At 32.6% G+C, this 18,296-nt stretch overlaps 1 protein-coding gene across 1 annotated transcript in view; it reads right to left on the bottom strand.

Moving 5' to 3' along the window:
• Positions 1-537: 537 nt before the first annotated feature.
• LOC124354974 (ATP-dependent RNA helicase vasa) overlaps positions 538-18,296 on the bottom strand; it is a 52,583-nt gene continuing 34,824 nt past the window's right edge. Inside the window, exons 8-13 of the mRNA XM_046805812.1 lie at positions 14,996-15,181; positions 14,648-14,869; positions 12,705-12,881; positions 6,965-7,355; positions 5,299-5,570; positions 538-1,618 (exon numbers count right to left, since the gene is read on the bottom strand). Of these exons, the coding sequence (XP_046661768.1) occupies positions 1,559-1,618; positions 5,299-5,570; positions 6,965-7,355; positions 12,705-12,881; positions 14,648-14,869; positions 14,996-15,181 (1,308 nt within the window). The 3' untranslated portion in view covers positions 538-1,558. The remainder of the gene's footprint in view (positions 1,619-5,298; positions 5,571-6,964; positions 7,356-12,704; positions 12,882-14,647; positions 14,870-14,995; positions 15,182-18,296) is intronic.

Below are 18,296 nucleotides of genomic sequence, written 5' to 3'. Positions count from 1 at the left end.
AGTCAAAAGTAAATACGTATTTACTTTTGTGATGTGTCTGAAGAAGAGCCTTGCTATCAAAAGGGCTCACCAAAAATAAAGGTATTAAATATTGGTTTTATGTTTTAATGTTAAGTAAGTTATCAGTAACCAATATAAGCTACATCTACAACATTATTTATTTACCGGTACAACAACAAAGTTTTTGAGACTAAATACATTATTTCGGCTTTTTTGTAATCCGGCAGTATTCTGGTTCCATTTGTGACAGCGAGAGTACTCAACTAAATATTACTAACAGCTGAAAACACTGAAACTGCTAAAAAACCCCCTTCCGAGATACAGTGATTGCCTTATTACTTACTGAACAACATCCATAGTATAGTGTACTGTCTGTACTATACAATAACATGGAATTGTGGCAGAACTGACAGTTTGTTGAGACTCACATAAAACCACATTAAAAGTTAAGGACAGGGTAGTAAAACATGATATCCCCAAAACAGTACTTGATTAGGTAAACAACATTAAAGGAATTCAAAATAAAACCACTGATAATAGTACTTTAACAAAAATTTGTATTATCAACTAACTTAATAAAAAAACCAATATGACAGGAAATTATAGTAAATTATTAGTTTGAAGATTGTTTATGAAACAATTCGCTCAAACTTACATCATGTAACTTTAAAAAGTGTCCTACCTATATAATAATAAGATCTTATTACTAAGATCGATAATCCTGTTTGTATTACTTTACAATAAAAATAGATTGTTGTTAGTTTTTACTTTAACAAGTTCTACTCTTGTATTTTCGTAAACAATTAAGAAACATCTTAACATTCAAAATAATACTTTTCTACGCTATAGAACAAAATATGACAACAGCTAAATTATTAAGTAAAAACAGTACTTTGGCTTCAACAAGGTATGGTCAAGCGATCAAACATTGAAGCTCACTTGATAAATAGCACCTACAACAATTAAGTGATACAGTGAAGCAAGTAATCATAATTATTACTAAAAAGACAAAAATATTACTGTTAATCAGAAGAAAATATCAAAAACTTAAGTGGGCTAAATCCCATTTTGAAAGTAGAAAATAAACAAAAGCTATCCTCCCTCTTAAGGAACATATTAAAACATAGTAACTATGCCCAAACACATGTTCAAGTGAAACATTTAAACTCTTTAAGTATCACACGCCAATGTTGTCTTTTTAATGCAAAATCACTGTTCAAAACAGACGGCTTTGAAAATTTTTATTATTAGCCTTTGTCCAAACTAGTAAAATTAATGGATTGCTATTTGTGCACCAAAACTAATACATAATTTTGACTTTAAAAAGATTAAATGTCACATGTCTCAGACTAAAAAAATCAGCATCAGAGAAAGGCACTCATGTCTCAGTAGTCTTGGCTTCTTTGTTAAACAATGTAAAAGAATTAAGAAAAACTAAATAAACAAAGCTATGACAAAGGTTGGTCGGAATGTCCTTATTATACATTTGATCACAGTCTTTTAACTTACGATATATATAAACATAATTATATACATCTATTTAAAATACACAGCAAAACTACCATTCTTCTTCTGCTTCTGCAGATTGAGGCTGGGGTCCATTATTGAATGAATCAGTCTGAAAAAAAATAAAACTTTTAGAAAACATCAATGATTAATTTTTACACTCATTTAACACTAATAAAAGTAAAAAATTAAGTAGCCAGAACCAAAATTTGAATTATTTACAAATATATTTTCTTTCCACCTTACTGTTACTCAAATTAAAGTTGAATAAGAGAGACCAGACAAAAAATCTGATAGCACATTAGGACGAGTGGACTAGCCTACACCAGTCTTGCCGAAAAAGACAAACAAGTTATATGTAGCTAAGTTTATAAGTCAGGAAACATCGTAAACTTATGATTCTCTATGTTAGCATATGTACTATGACATTTATACTAATATTTTATGTAGCCATGTTGGTAAGTCATCTAGGCCTACATCTTTTTTATCATGCAACAGATGCTGCACACGCCATACCAGTTGTGTTATCAGATAGACGTTTGTGTTCTTGTTATCTTTACTTTTCAAACTATCAATATCGAATTTTATACTTTTATATTAAATACAGTAAGAAAAATTAAAAAATATTTTTCCCACAGTAAAATTACTATTAAAATATTAAAACAAAAAAGAAGTAATTTTATACTCTATAAAGTTACGATTAAATCGTGTTGTATTTTGGAAAATCTTATTGTAAATACTAGGATAACACAATTATATGTATATCTTTTTAATACTATACTTTTATCACCAACTAGGATGGGCAAATTTAATAATGGTTTGCTTAATTTTGTAATTAACAAATATTTTGGAAGTGGAAGAGATGACATACTGTTGTCTCCAATGAATAAATGTTGTTCAGCAATGAGTAATATGATAGACGAGAGATTTGGTGTACTGTGTTTAGTTTTGAACTTAATATGCAAAATGTTTTGTTGATTCAATGAAAATACAGAGTGTTCCAAAAATTAGTGTGAAGTAAAAGTCCAGAGGTAGAACACAAGAGGTAGTGCGATTATTGTTTTCGGGTTGTTACAGTGTTTAGTGTTTTTTAACTTAACTAACTTTTATTAAGTTCTTGGTTATAATAACTTGAATAGTTGAGTATGTTTAATTTTTTTCAATTTTACCTGGATAGAAAATGTAGCTGACACATAAATAAATATTTTTTACAACATATTATGCCTTAAACTTTGAAGATTACATAATTTGGTGTGTGTGAACCTTCTTGCAATTATTTGTATGTGAAATTTTTAAATGTGAAGACCCATTAAGTGACATCTTATTTGAAAAGAAGAATAACAGTGGACATTAGAGATTTCTACCTCAACCCAGTACAAAATAGCAGCTCATTGAACTCAATAAAAAATTAATTGAGAACGTAAATAGCTTCATTAAACAACCACTTTCCTCACAAACTCAAACATGTTTTACAGTTACAACCTGCTGCAGGGCAAGCCTCACTTATCTTATCAGTTTTGATGAAGTCCAGTATCATGTTTAGTTTCTGGTTGGAAACATGTTTTTGTGATATACTTTGCATTGAAATAGAGTGAAGTGAACAAGAGCGTATTATGATCTTGATGATATAAGGCTACGGAGACCGGGTGAGATCTAATGATGGAAATAAGGAATTTATTTAATGACACATCCCAATCAAAATCCTGTATTGAAATCAGGAGTTCAAAAAACAATCCAAAGTTTTCAGGAAATGTGCAATGTTGAAGACCAAATTCGTTTAGTTCCTGAGCTAAGTGAGGACGATTTTGATCGTCGAGTAGAATTTTGTGAAGTAATGATGTGGAACATTGATGATAATACAATTAGATTAAACAACATTGCTTTCTCAGATGAAGCAACTTTCATGGTTAATGGTAAAGTTAACAGACACAGTGCTCGTTATTGGGTTGATGTTTACCCTCATTGGATGTGAGAACAATGTACCCAGCACCCTGAAAAATTAAAAGTTTTGCATCGCATTGTGAGGTATAAGTTTGTTGGGTCCTTTTTTTATTGATGGAAACCTTAATGCTGAGGTTTACTAAGAAATGTTACATTATCCAGTTATCCAAGTAGCAACCAACAACTGTAATGAAGTTTGGTTCCAGCAGGATGGAGCACCTTCACATTATAACCTGCATGTCCGTGAGTATTTAAACAATATTTTTCCAAATCACTGGATAGACAGAAGAGGAAGTAACGAGTGGCCACCAAGCTCGTCATATCTATCTCAACTTGACTACTTTGTGTGAGGTCACATTAAAAACGTCTATAAAATGAAACTCCAGTGCATTAATGACCTTAGGAACAGAATTGTAGCGCAAATTTAAAAAAACCCTGCGTGAATCCATACAGCGTGCCGTTTCAAGTTTCTATAAGAGGCTTGGACATTGTCAAACTGTCCTGGGACAGCATGAACATCATATAGAAAAGTTAGTAAGTTTTAGCCGTTTTATTGCTAACGTAATTGTAATTACTAGTGGTACTCGTACTCCCAAAAAGCCCATTTTGAGGAAATGGTTCGCTTTTGTTTCCTAGAGGGGGGTCCTGAGTTTCATTTTTCTATTTTTGCCCATTGATTGAGCACAATCTATCGATGCTTTTAACTTAAATTCAATAAGCTGCCATTTTGTACTGGGTTGAGGTAGTAAGCTCAGTTTCCACTGTTCTTCTTTTAACAAGACCTTTCAAATGAGATGTCAATGGGTCTTTACATTTCAAAATTTTGAGCTGCTCCCCCCCCCCCAAATTCCCATTTTGGGGAAATGAGCAAGTTGTAACAGTGACTAAAAAGTTTACTTATATTTCCTACAAAGGTGTCCCAAATTCCATTCCTCCATCTTCATCCACAAAAAATAAACAGAGTGTATTCATACTATTCAACTCATACTGTATATCCTTGATTCAATTCTTATTGCAAAAAATAATCTAATTATTCAAAAGACAAATTGCCAATTTCACTCCTACAATACTAGAAATAAAAGAAACACAATCACAACTCGTCACTATACGAAAATGTACGAAAGAAAACCAAGCTATATGAAAGTTAAATTTCTGAAAGTTACCTCATAACATTAGATATGAAGCAAATTTGAATATATTTTAAAAGAGACAAATGTTTTCTAATAGATAAAACTTTATACTCTTTAGAGGAATATTTTTCCATCACCTCACAGAACCAAACTATAAAGTAGGAAGATTTTTTAGATTTACTAAATATGTATAGTTTGCTAAATAGTTTTAGACTAATGTGAAAATGTAGTTTAATGATAAATAAATAGTTTAGTGTTATGTATGACGCTATTCAATTATATGAACTGTACATTCATGAATAAATTTGTAAATAAAGAGAATTTGAATTAAATTGAACTTATTCACCTGATCTCCCTATATGAGACTTCTGTTTATTCTTCAATCTAAAGAAACATGTGTGCAGTAGTCACTTTTCTTCGGAATCTCTTCGAAATATTTATAGTAACTCTATTCAAAAAATTTAGTGGTTGGGTGCTTATTTAGCGAGCGCAAAATCCTACTTCAAAAGTGCATTGACGCTGGAGGGGCTTACTTTGAACATGGTAATATTTGATAAATCTAGCAGAGAAACTCTTCATATATCTCAAAACCTACAAGAATAACTCTTGTAATTTCTGTTTATTATCATCCTATATAATAGCTTCTATAACAGTATGTAGATGTTTGAGGCTAAACCAAATTATTTTTGATGTGATAACTAGTAGCACAACAATGCCTTACCTTTCGGAAGTCTGTGCCGCCAAAGTTCCTGCCCATGGAGAAGCTAGAACCACCACCATATGAGGCAGAATCCATCCAGTCTGGTATTTCCTGATTGGCCTGTTGCAGAATTTTAACTAAGAAGGAAGCCAAAGGCCCATCGGCTTCACTGTCAAAAAACGATGTAGCCTTTCCACGATTACCCACTCGTCCAGTTCTACCGATGCGATGGACGTACTCGTCAATCGATTTAGGCAAGTCATAGTTTATCACATGTGCCACTCCCTTGATATCTGTCCAACAGAAAACAAACATGAACCACAACAGGATTAAGTTTTTGCCCAAACCTTAATGTGGAAAAGTGTTATATATTCATCAACAAGTTTTGACAAGTGATCGTCAAAATAATCTTCTTGAGGCTCAAACAATTTATTTATTCCACCACTTGATACTTTTGACTTTTGTAAGCAATTCTTTAAAAGCCATAATTCAGAATGGACTAATGAGCACTTGGCATTTAATTCCTGGACTTAAATCAGGACCCTAAAAGGAACACCCATAATCTATGAGGGAACAACCAGAAATCACAAGGTCCTATATCAGGGGGAAATGGAGTTCTGAATTATGTGGGAATAATGCATTGGAGAACAATCCTGACGAAACTGCCAAGGTTTTGTGGTCCATAAGACCAGTTATTTACATCACACTACATCACATAGATGACGTAAATCTTCAGGAAGAAGTACTCTTTAGTGTTTGAGTCTGACATTTTGGTAGCTACTACAATAAACTACTCCATTGCAAGAAAAAGAAAACAGGCAACATACCTTGATTTATCTTTAAATATCACTGTTCCACACATTCTGTCAAACTGTAAATAATGCAATGAGCAATAAGTACTGGGTTTAACCCTTTAAGGAGTGCGTGTAAACTCTACATAATGAGTAAGGACGTCATATGACGTTTAGCCTCAGTATTTTTGTATTATCGTAAATGCATTGCTATTACTGATTTCCTTTAAGTAGTTTTGTCTGTAAAGTGGTTCCATCTATCGGCAAGATACTTTACTTCCATGTTTGTGCTTGCATTCACTTGTAATCTGATTTTACCACATCGCAGTAGCCACCTGGTAGAAGCCACTGACTCAAGTTCGCGTCGCACGAGCATTGCTTTGAGGTTAGAATGTGCCGCCACATTATACTAGCCATTTCTTGTATATTGTGTACTGTGGCCATATTTATCTTGTGAGAGTGACAAATTTGTTGAGCAACCATCTAGTTTGTTACTGTTGTCCAAATGGCAGACAATATTGATTGAGTCTGCCGTAGTGAGGAAATAAGACATTTGATTTTGAAAAAGTACTGAAATGTTGACTTGTGGAACACATAGTCCTTTTTATTAAGCTTTCAAATGTAAATAAACATTTTTTAAGAGATTTTAAAGATTTTAATTTTTTACTCCTTTTGGTATTTTTTTGGATTTCATCCATCAATCATTTTAACCATAATCAATTAAAAAAAAATACTGTTTAGAGGAAAATATAAATAAGGATAGTATAAACGTCAATATTATCTGACATTAAAACCAAATCATTTACTACTATTGTTGCTCAAAATTACTTAATACTTTAATAAATGGTTAAGGGTTGGTAAGGAAGAATTCAATGACAATAAACAACACAACTTACCCAAACCACGAGCAGCAACAGCTGTTGCGACGAGCACTCTCATCCTGTTGTATTTGAAATCACTGAGAGCTATCTCTCGCTCTCGCTGCATTCTGTCTCCATGGATGCTTGTGGTGGGGATATTTTGTTCGGACAAATACACTGCAATGAAATCAGCGTTCCGTTTCGTCTCAACAAAGACTAGTACTTTATCATTGTCTTGCAAAAGCAATTCTTTTAATTTGTTACGTTTTTCATTTCTTGCAACCTGATAGAAAATCTGTTCTACATCTGCACAAGCTCCACCCACTATTCCAACAGCAGCAAAGATGTAGTTGTGCAGGAACTGTCCAGCCAGCTGCTGAATTTCATCTGGGAACGTTGCAGAGAACATAAGAGTCTGACGTTCTCCCTGCAAAGTAAACAGGTAATTATTAATCGTTAGTAAACAAACAAAATTTAATTTAAGAAACCATACAACTAATACAAATCAAGCTTAATCCATTTCAAATTAACCTATGACAACATTAAGTTAGGACCTTGTACTCTCTGATTTTGATGACTTTTTAAATGTACGTTGTACCTACTAGTTAAAATTACTAATTTTACATATTTCTGCATTTTGGTTTATGAGGCTTTAAAAAATCCTCATAAAGGCAGATTTTAATCATATCTCAGTATGTTCTAAACAACATGTAGCATTGTCAAACAAAATAGCTCAAATTTGAGGCATTCCCTGCCATTTTATATGCTCTTTAATTTAATACATTACATGACTATATTTTGTTTTTTTATCCTTCCAAAAATGGTTTTTCCTACATACGTCCCTTCAATTTTTTTTGAACAAAAAAAAAAAATGTTATGTACAATATAACTGACTACATATATGCAAAATTTCAGAGGGGAACATTAAGAGGTTCTTACTTTTTTTAAATATTTTCCTACTGGAGTACACACTGATTTTGTGTGAGCAGCCACTGCTTGTACATTAAGTAAATAAGGTGTTCTACTATCAGTTAGGTGTCAAACTTCTCCCTTTGTTTATCAATATTTTACATCTATTTGGTTAATACTTCTAGCAAAACATTTGTATGTACTGAATGTTTTAATAAAGTATTAACCTTCAATCTTTCAAAGCTTTTATTGCAATACACTTTTCTCTAATGGCGAACTATTAAATTAAATTTTTTGAACTTTTCACATTAATCACAAGTGTTTCTTGGCACCTCTAATGCACACTTGGTAAACATCTTTTGGGTGTAAATGTTTACTCTATACATGTTATTTTTTGTTTCAATATGCTACATCCCAGCCTTAAAGAATTTTCATACGCTACTGTCACAAAACTAGAGGTGATACATTCAAAAACAGTTAGTTTTGTTACTTGGTACAATGAAATTATTCATTCAAGTGGTTCATCCTGGCTGAAATAATAAAGCTTAACAGTAATTTGATTTTCTGAGAATGGTACAAAAAGTTTCAATTATTTGTACCAACAATTACCATTTATTTACTAAGCCGAGGAAGCAAGTATTTTGTAATCAATTCGTTAGGTTCCATTCCTAAAGAACTCAAGTCAATATCACTAATTTTATCAGAGGCAAAATCATAAAGTAGTGTTAATATTTGTTGGTCATATGGCCTTTGTAAACTGGCTTTAGCAGCTAACTGTTTCACTGGTACTACCAAAACCACCGCATGCACTCTTGCCGTGACATGTTGCACAGAACTGCCACTTGGCTTCAATCGCAAAATTTCCTTTATGTAAACCTCCTTTTTCTGGTAAATATAAAAGGCAACTAAGTTGTATTACAAACAATCTTATATGAAAACATACTGAAAATGTTTTAATTTTGTAATAAATAATGAAAGGGATGTAGGATAGCTTGGTTGGTTGGTTGTCCAGTGAAAGGATTGTATTTAATTTTATATGATGAAGGAATAACTTTTAGCTAAATTATAATTAATTACTATATGATCTTCTGTTAAGTTTTTATTAAATTTGTTATACAGTAAGTCATTTAATTCACTACCACTTGGGCATTCTTTACACACATTAATGTAACAGTACTGAGAAGGTGGATTGTACATTATCTTGGCCGGGCAAGAATGATCAGATTTGAAATGTATTCTATCATCCTGGACAACATTTTGTATTTTTTGTTCCACTCATTAATTTTATGTTTTGATGCAATGAGCAGAAACACATAAATTTTTATTTGTTCTCTCAGTAAGGATGTAGTCCTTGAGCCTAAGTTTACACATCTTTGAAAAACTAATTTGAATTGAGCTGGAGATTTTTCTTTAAATAAACTCTACAATTTCTATAAATTAGCTACAACTAATCTCTTTTGTACCTGTACATTTCTATCTTTATTTATAATGGTGACATTATCTGTTTTACCATCATTTTACTAATGCCATCAGAGTTGTAAATATCTTTCACCAATTTATCAACATTCTTGTTTAAAGTTCTTCCAGGACAGACTGACACTTTCTACTTTTCAAGACCCAGTCTGAATGTGTGATTGAATACACTCTGTTTAATAATTATAAAAGACAATATTAAAAAGATATGGCTCTGCAATGTTAATTCATATTTAAACTAGCTAAATTGTCAAAAATATTATTAATAAAAATAATTATTAATAGAACTTGTATTTAAAAATTATAATAATAATGTAAATTTAGAAGTACAAACCAAATTAGATATAAAAACATTGACAGTCAAAAGAGAGGTAAGTTAAGTAATGGGTGTAATGTGATGAGTACCAGCAAAGTACGGAAGTGGGTGAATGTTTTCAAAGATGGACGTGAAAATTTTAATAATGAACCATGATCTGGCCGGCCATCAGTAATCACGAAAGATTTCGTCAATATCATTGATGAAAAGATTGTAAAGATTGACCACCCACCGTACAGCCCAGACTTGGCACCGAGCGACATTCACTTGTTTCGCTACCTAAAGGAGTTTATTAGTGGTAAGTGCTTCTTTCCAAACTCATAATCTTTCCCAAAAATTGAAGGGAGCGTATTCTGGATTACACAAAAACCATTTTTGGAAGGACTCTAAAAATACAAAACATAATCATACAATATATCATATTGAAGAGCATTTAAAATGGAAGGGAATGCCCAAATTTGATCTATTTTGTTTGAATAATTTCTTTGCTACATGTTGTTCAGAGATATAACCAAAAACTGCCTTCTAGAGGATTTTAAAAGCTTCAAAAGTCAAAACGAAGAAAAAGGTAAAATTATGCATTTTAACCCATTGCGGATCGTATTGTTTTGGCGTGCGGGCACGAATTAATTTACGGTCAGCGGCCGCACAAACAGCAATGGTACGCCACAGTATCGCTCGCCATCGTATACTAGAAAATTCAGCTGTGAAGGTATTCGTTTAGATGCAACATGGGCCTGCTGGGGTATCCGTGATGTAGGAACGATAACACGCGAGCAAGGTTGCAGGGTGGCAGGGATGATGTCTGAATCATAGTCTAAATAAAGCGGCTCGGGCGAAGCGATTACATCCGGGCCATTGTCTAGACTAAACCCGCCAACATGTACGTCTGCATCTTTTCGTTGTGTCACTAACCTCAAAAGTATTATAATAACAACTGAGGAAAACACCCAATCAGAAGCGCTAAAAAGCAGAGAGTAAACTCATATGAATGATTTTTCAACTTCGACATACAACTGTGATCTGTAGGATACTTATAAAACTTTTGAAAACTCTAAACGTAGACCGTTGTTAAATACTCTTAGTTGACAAGTGAAGACGATAGCCCGATCTATTAGACATTAAAAGAACTATTTGGAGGGAAATTTAAAAGCAGACCGCTTTTGCGACCTGAGGCCCAGCTCGTCAGTGATCCGCAATGGGTTAACCAGTCTTGGTAGGTACAACTTCCATAGAAAAATCATAAAAATCTGACAGGTCAATGTCCAGACCATTGATTGATTTGATATGGAATGACCCTAAACAAATATCTATTCATAATACTCCCAACACAAACGGTAACACATGCAGAAGAAATCTGGTGAGCTTGATGAAAAAGTAAATAAGACAAAGTTCATTACCAATTATTTGTTACACTTATTACCTTTTTCTGCTAACATCATGAGCACAGACATGGGAAGAAAAAATTCAAGTTAGGTGTACAATATATTTCAAGTTAATATCATAAGCATGACATAAAATAAATCTAAAAGTAATAAAATTATACAATGCACTGAAAAGTGGACTCAATTTAATATGTTGTTAATGCCAGTGCACACAGTAAAAATCACTCTCTGCCTTATAAAATGTGTCAGTGCACAAAGACATTCTACTGATACTGTTTTGTCTTGCGTATGCACAGACAGCATGCCGGTCCTTAGGATATATTGGCTCCGTCCAGTTACTTTTTTTCTTTCTCTTCTTTACAGTTTAAATTAACCTTTAAATCTATCCTCGTATTGATCAAAATCTTTTATAGTGTATGTTATTAATTGGATATACTCAATGTGACTTATTGGATACTGAATATCACTCATGTCATTACAGTACATCCTTATAGTCCAATCAATGTGTGGTTTTAAGAGGAAAGATTATTATAAAGCTAATTCCCCCCCCCCCCAAGATTACTACCATGTAGACAAGTGTCTGACCAAAAGTCCTCACCCCTACCCCTCTGGCTTCCCCCTCCAGCTATGTTTGTAAAGTTTTTAGTTTACATTTTTTTTTTTAAATATTCATTGTACAAGTATGGCTAGGACTGGCTTGAAAGGTTTTGCATATAAAAGAGTTATATTCTGGAACCCCACTCTATTATCTATTGATAATATAATTTAGTCACCAAAATATAATAATTTCCCTGAATATTTCAAACGGAGTGGTATTCTTGGTTTCATTTTTTTGTTATCAAACAGTCCTATAATGTGAAGAACACATGATGTTTTTTCTCTAGCTTTAGATTGTAACATAAGCTTCAAAATTCAGTTGAATGAATTTAGGTGGTTAACTAAACCAACAGGCAGATGGTGGTGTGCTGTGTTTACAATGTATTTCTACGAGTGGATGTTTCACGTTACATTTAGAAAATTAGTATGGTATTAGAAAGAGTTTGTAATAAGTCTCCTATCAGTGAAGATACCTTACTATGTAATCAGATTTCCAGTCGTATTATATGTTTTGGTAACCTTAAGTGTTAAAATGTAATATGTTAAATTAAATATATTTTATAAATAAAAGTCATCCAAAAAGTGAACATTTTTACAAGTATATTACATCTGATACTCTTAGATACTTGGAACAATTACTCTATCTCACCTAATAAACATTTTGTTTCCTATACTGACAAATAAGTGTAGAATATCATAGGTAGCCTTATTAATAAACTAAATTTTGTATACTTTGTATCAGTATAGTCAAGTAAAAAAATATTTTCTAATTTTGGCAAAACTTGCAATTTTGTAAGTTGCACATTTTAAATTTGTATGTAAAAGCCATTTATTTTCAAAGAAAAAATCAACTAAAAATCTAAAAATATAAGAAATAGAAATCTTTAAAAATAAAAGCTACTATTTTTATTGTCTTGGCGGTTTTTTGCTCTACAGTTAAAAATGGTTAAGAATGATAATGGGTCAGGATTCAAAATTTGAGATTCAGAAATAGATTATTCAAGATTTGAAATCAGTTTTGGTAAGTTAAAATTTAGAATTTAACCATCACTTACCTATGTTATTATTAAAAATATAAGTTAGTTATTTAACCTACCGTTGCCACCATTGAAGCATGATTCAGCATTTTTTCCATGTCTCCCAGAAAACCCATGTCCAACATTCTGTCTGCCTCATCCAATACAAAAAACCTAACAGATCCAAAGGCGATGCGGCCTCGGTTCACAAAGTCGTTAAGTCTTCCAGGAGTAGCTACCAGGATGTGACATCCGTTCTATGGACAAAAACACTATTTTAAAGCTGCACTTTAATTGATTACAATGACTTGTGTACAGTATTAAATAATAGCACTGTATTGGGCTCTTTCACCAATCGTGTAGGCAGTATTCATATGCAATTTATCAATGTCAGTGGGAACTATTTCAAGCTGTCCATTATTTCACCAAATACCTGATAAATCATTCCATCTTTCAGTCATCCCTATAAAATTGTGGGTTTTGTTTATTTTATTTTTTGCTCTCAAATTGTAAAAAATAAATTTAAAAGATTAAAAAATGCATTTTTATCTTCATAAGAAGAAAAACTCAGCAAGAGGCCTAAACCTCACTTATAACTCTTTTATTCTTATATTCCTTAAATTCACAGCAGACAATAGTACAGTATGGTTCAAAGAAACTCCTATGTTAAAGGGTTAATCGGGATCTATAAGCTATGGATGGGAGCCATGATCATGTTTTGTTTACCTTGAGTCAATACCAAGGAATTGTTTTACAAGACATGGGCTTCATTTTAATGAACTTGGATAGTAAAAGGTTGTAAAAATTAATAGTTGGTGCTCTACCACATTTTACAGAGCATAATAAATCACCATCTCCCATGCTTGTGATTCAGGAAAATTGTAGCCAAGATAGAAGGCATCCTTTAACAGCAAATTGTTCACTGCTCTAGAGTTGAACGTGCATTTGTCATCAGAATAGTGTGCAACACTAGTTTTGAACATAATTCAGATGTAAAGCATCATTTTTTTAGAATGGAAAAGATAAAAACCCTATGGTGAACACTCCTGCCAAATCAGATGTTGATAATATAAGGAGATTTTCACAATATTCCATCTGTAGTATTTGAACAAATGCACAGTAGTAGAAGAGTAACAGTAAGTATAAGAAATCTTATATGCAAGAGTTCCAGTAAGTGTATTTATTTATAGATTTTGAAGGGACTTTTGGTTGGGAAACAATAAAAAAAAACTTACCTAACCCCACCTTTTACTAGGTTTGAATCTTCTTCACAATCACATAAATTGTACAGCAATTGAATATCATTTAATCTTTTTAGTCATTCAACATAAAAGCAAGTGTATGTACCAGTTTCAAGATGGTTATCTGTTGTATTTAACAGCTAGCATCAACTACTTAACAACTTCAGTGCAGCTCTACACTGGCAGATCTTAAATACTCTTAAAATCCTAAACATCTGCCAGTCAACATGTTTGACTACTGTACAATAAATCTAGCACATGTAATTAACACCTTTAGTGCAACGTGTTCCAATGACTATACAACAATTAAACAAGAAAACATAAGGTACCAAGTCACAAGAACTTGAACTTTAATGTTGCGAGCTTTCTCTTATCTCATCTAATATGAGAAAGCAAAACAGTGAACTATAAGTGACTTAAATACATCTTATCCTGTGCTTAATTTGGTTTGAGTCTTGCTCCAATTAGAGCCTACTCTAGTGCCTTTTCCAAATCTATGGTATGAATAAAACAAAACCTACGGTTAAAACATAGTGGATACAGATTCTTATGTAGACCAAAGAATCTTAGTGATTCTAAAATTAAAACAATTATTCATGAAGTAGACACACACATTTTTTATGTGCTCTAAAAAAAAGAGTCAACCATTTTACATTGTTTAAACTACATTACCAAATAATGATCATCAATAAGTGTTCATACATTTTTTAACTATATTCTAGATACAAAAAAATATTGGCCTTCGGAGGTCTGCTATTAGAGTTATTTAAAAACCTACTCACCATCAATTTTGAGGCTTGGTGCATTGTTCCAGTACCTCCATATGAAATGCAAACCTTCAAAATAGATCCTTTTGAAAATTTCCGTGCCTCATCAAATATCTGAATGGTCAGTTCTCGAGTAGGTGAAACTATAATGGCTTGAGGTTCACAGGTTTCACCCTCACACACAAGGTCTCTTGGACTTTCTAGTAATGTATTGATAATGGGAATGAGGAAGGCAGCCTGAAACCAACACAAATATTAGTCTTTTAGAAAATATCATTACAACACATAATCTTAAAAGTTAATTCAGTTAAAAACTGAAAATAATTTCACCCACTTTCACAAAATAAAAAGAAACACCCTCACCGTTTTCCCTGATCCTGTTTGAGCACACGCCATCAAATCTCGACCACTCATAATGATTGGAATAGCGTTCTTTTGTACCGGTGTTGGTTTAGTGTAGCCGGACTTCCTTATGTTTTCAAGCACAAATGGCCTGAGTCCAGCACTATTAAAATCTCTGATAGGTTCCGGAACATTATTGCCTGATACCTGTAACAGTAATAATAAATAAATAATTTTTTATCAATACAAAAATCATCCGCAAAACTTCCTTCCTTCCACTGATTTAGAAGAAAAACATATCAAACACATGTATTTTATTGGGCTTGGATGTACAGTATTATTTTTATACTAGTTTCCTATGAACTAAAAACAGAATTAAAGGTCATGGAAAAAAGCTGAATAACAAAACATGTATTTAATCCTGTCATTGCAAATACTCAACCAATGGAATTAAATTGAAATGCCAATTATAAAATCTACCAGACAGCAACTTTTGGCTAACGATGCAAATTCATCTAATTAATTATTTTAAAACTGATGTATTTCTAGAGAAATAATAATGAATAGAATAATACCTACTTTTTAATGGAGACCCCGCAAAGTTATGAAAATTACAGACTTATTTAATCGTCATCAATTCTCAAAATACTGTGAGAGTTATGTGACAGAATATCTTGAGAACATAAATGTTACTTAACAAAAAGTAAATCAGATTTAGAGAGGGTAGCTTATTGATTTAAAAAGATCCGTAATAAACTTGTTTAACCCTAGAATTGCCCGTAATTTTTTCCCAAAATGGCATGCACTTTTCTGCAAGTTTTAAGGTTTTTTAAAAATTTTAATCACTGCTCGTCTATTTTAACATACAGATATTTCTAAAATATCAGTGTCTTTAGAAATAAATTTAGTTTACAACAAAAGAATGAAATATTGAATCATTCGCTCTTTTCCGTTAAAAATAAATTGATAAACAAAAGAATTTATAATGAATACATTTTTCTCCAAAAGTATATCACCCTCACAAAGCAAATTGAAATTTATTTGAAATAGATCTAAAATATAAAAAGTTTTTTAATATATCTAACTCATAAATTGAATGTTATTTTAGTCCAGTCAATTTAGACATTGACCCTTGCAAAAATTCCCAGAAAGCTGAAAATTTGCATAGATGTTAGGTACACCATTTTTATAAAATTGTGAAAAGTCCCCATCGATCCCATGTCTGCAAAATTTTTTATTCAAGGTAAAATTTCACAATTAAATATGTTTTTTAAATTTTTCAGCGAAACGGTTAGTTTTGTGAAAAAATATTTCAAACATATAAATTGTAGATCATGCAATTATCTACAAAAATGCTCTTTATGTTTTTTTTCATAACACTAACCATTTTTGAGAAAAAACAATTACAAAATGTTCTTACGCTGTATTGTCTATAATATGGACACGTTTCCACGCCACTTATGAGGTAGTGAACCTAGCGCGACTTTTTTACTGTGGTTTCCCCGGTAGGCATATTCCTGTAAAAGTAAATAAATGTTTAGTTATTTTTCTTCTTTTAAGTCGTTGCACTTTTGTTAGTGTGGTCGTTGTCAATCAGGTACAGCTCGAGTGACAAGACCCGTTATACTTGATTGTAAACATATTTTATTCATCATCATCGTCACTAATTATTTCCTCTTCTTCCCCTCCATCTTCTTCTTCCTCATCTTCTTGAGTAGACGTAAATTGTACTAACAGCGATACATCAGTTGTTTCGTCGTTCATGTAAAAACCTTCTTTTGTTGGAGATTCAACATTTAAACACGATTGGCCTTGACAAGTGGTGCACGCTAGTGAACAAAATAAGCCTACCTTTTTGCAGCCGCATCTTAAGTTACACCCCTTTTTGCAGTTGCCAAAAACAGAATTACGGAGGATTTCTGGGGCAGGTGGAAGAAGCGTGTGGGTTAGTTCCAATGCATTATTGACATGCTTCCAACCCCATTGTTCTGGGTCTAGTTGATTACCAAGCCACACCTGAACCTAGTAATATACACAATAAAACTATTGGTGAGCAGAAGCTGCGGTTGGAGGAAGGCAAGCTAATTGCACAAATTTTTATTACGTGTTTGTTTTGCAAAAGATCAATAACGTAATTTGTCTATCGAAGTAATTTTTTGGAGCTCCATATACAGAGAGAAGAAAGCGAGTTTCTGGTGAAGAGTTGATATCTTGGAAAGCTTGTGCACAAGTAATGAAATTTTCTTTTTCAAACAATTAAAAAATTGTTGTTTTACCCCTTCGAAACATTGCATATGTTGTATCACAGCCAGTCATTAGCATGTAAAAACTGTATATGATTGAACCAAATGATTATCTTCCCGAATAATTGCTGCCGCAGTTGATAGGACCTTCAATTGCTCTTTATTGCCTTTAGGTTTTTTCACTCTAAGCTTGATTGATAATATCATGATAATTAACAAGAAAACATACAATGTTAATTGTCCTAGTTTCTGAGTAATAATGACTCTATTACTATAATTTAACTTCAATCGTAATTTCATTTTTCTGTTATCAACACTTACATTTTTACAAATATTTTCTAATTCTTCTAACGTAAACTGGCAGTCATCACTACTTTCAATATATGAAAATATTTCCCCCATGGCGAGATACAATGTTTCATCTTGAGGACGGCCGACTTAGCCTCCAGTACAAAGTAATCATTATGGTACGTACTTAGCTTCAGCGGTAACTAAATTGTATTCAAACCCGATGCGAGCAACAATAGTTTTTGCGGTGTCATCAGAACGAGACTGAGCTGCGTTCATAACTGAGTCTTTAAATGAAAGAGTTCTAATGTTACAAATTTTACAACAACATTTCTGTGCTTGTATCTTTTTGTATTCCTCACTCAACTCGTCGCCGCAAAATAAACAACAATTAAAAAAAAACATGACTCACTTACATGTGCTCTAGTACGAGGAGGACTTTTTGAGAGGTACTAGCTGATTCCTCTTCATGTTGCCGTTTTGCTGCTGCAATTGTACTCTTTCTATTGTATTGTTTGCGACACTGCACATGATTTGTCGCTGAATTTACATTCTTCAAGTAATCAGTAAGTTGATTCCCCCATTGAATACTCGCATTAAGTAACGTCTTTATGCCGCGATCAACAATAACACATTCACTTGAAGATTAAAGTTTAGTGCAAATAAAACACTATTGCAACATATTTTCAACAAAAAGTGAATACAGCACAAACTTTAGCAGAGAATATTTGAAATAACTACGTGTTTTCACTACGAAGGAATTTTAAGACTAACGGTTATTTAGGTCTCAG

This window comes from Homalodisca vitripennis, chromosome 2 (assembly GCF_021130785.1).
Source record: "Homalodisca vitripennis isolate AUS2020 chromosome 2, UT_GWSS_2.1, whole genome shotgun sequence".
Lineage (NCBI taxonomy): Eukaryota > Metazoa > Arthropoda > Insecta > Hemiptera > Cicadellidae > Homalodisca > Homalodisca vitripennis.
The sequence above is the reverse complement of the archived record's forward strand: the minus strand, read 5'-3'. Positions and strand labels throughout refer to the sequence as shown.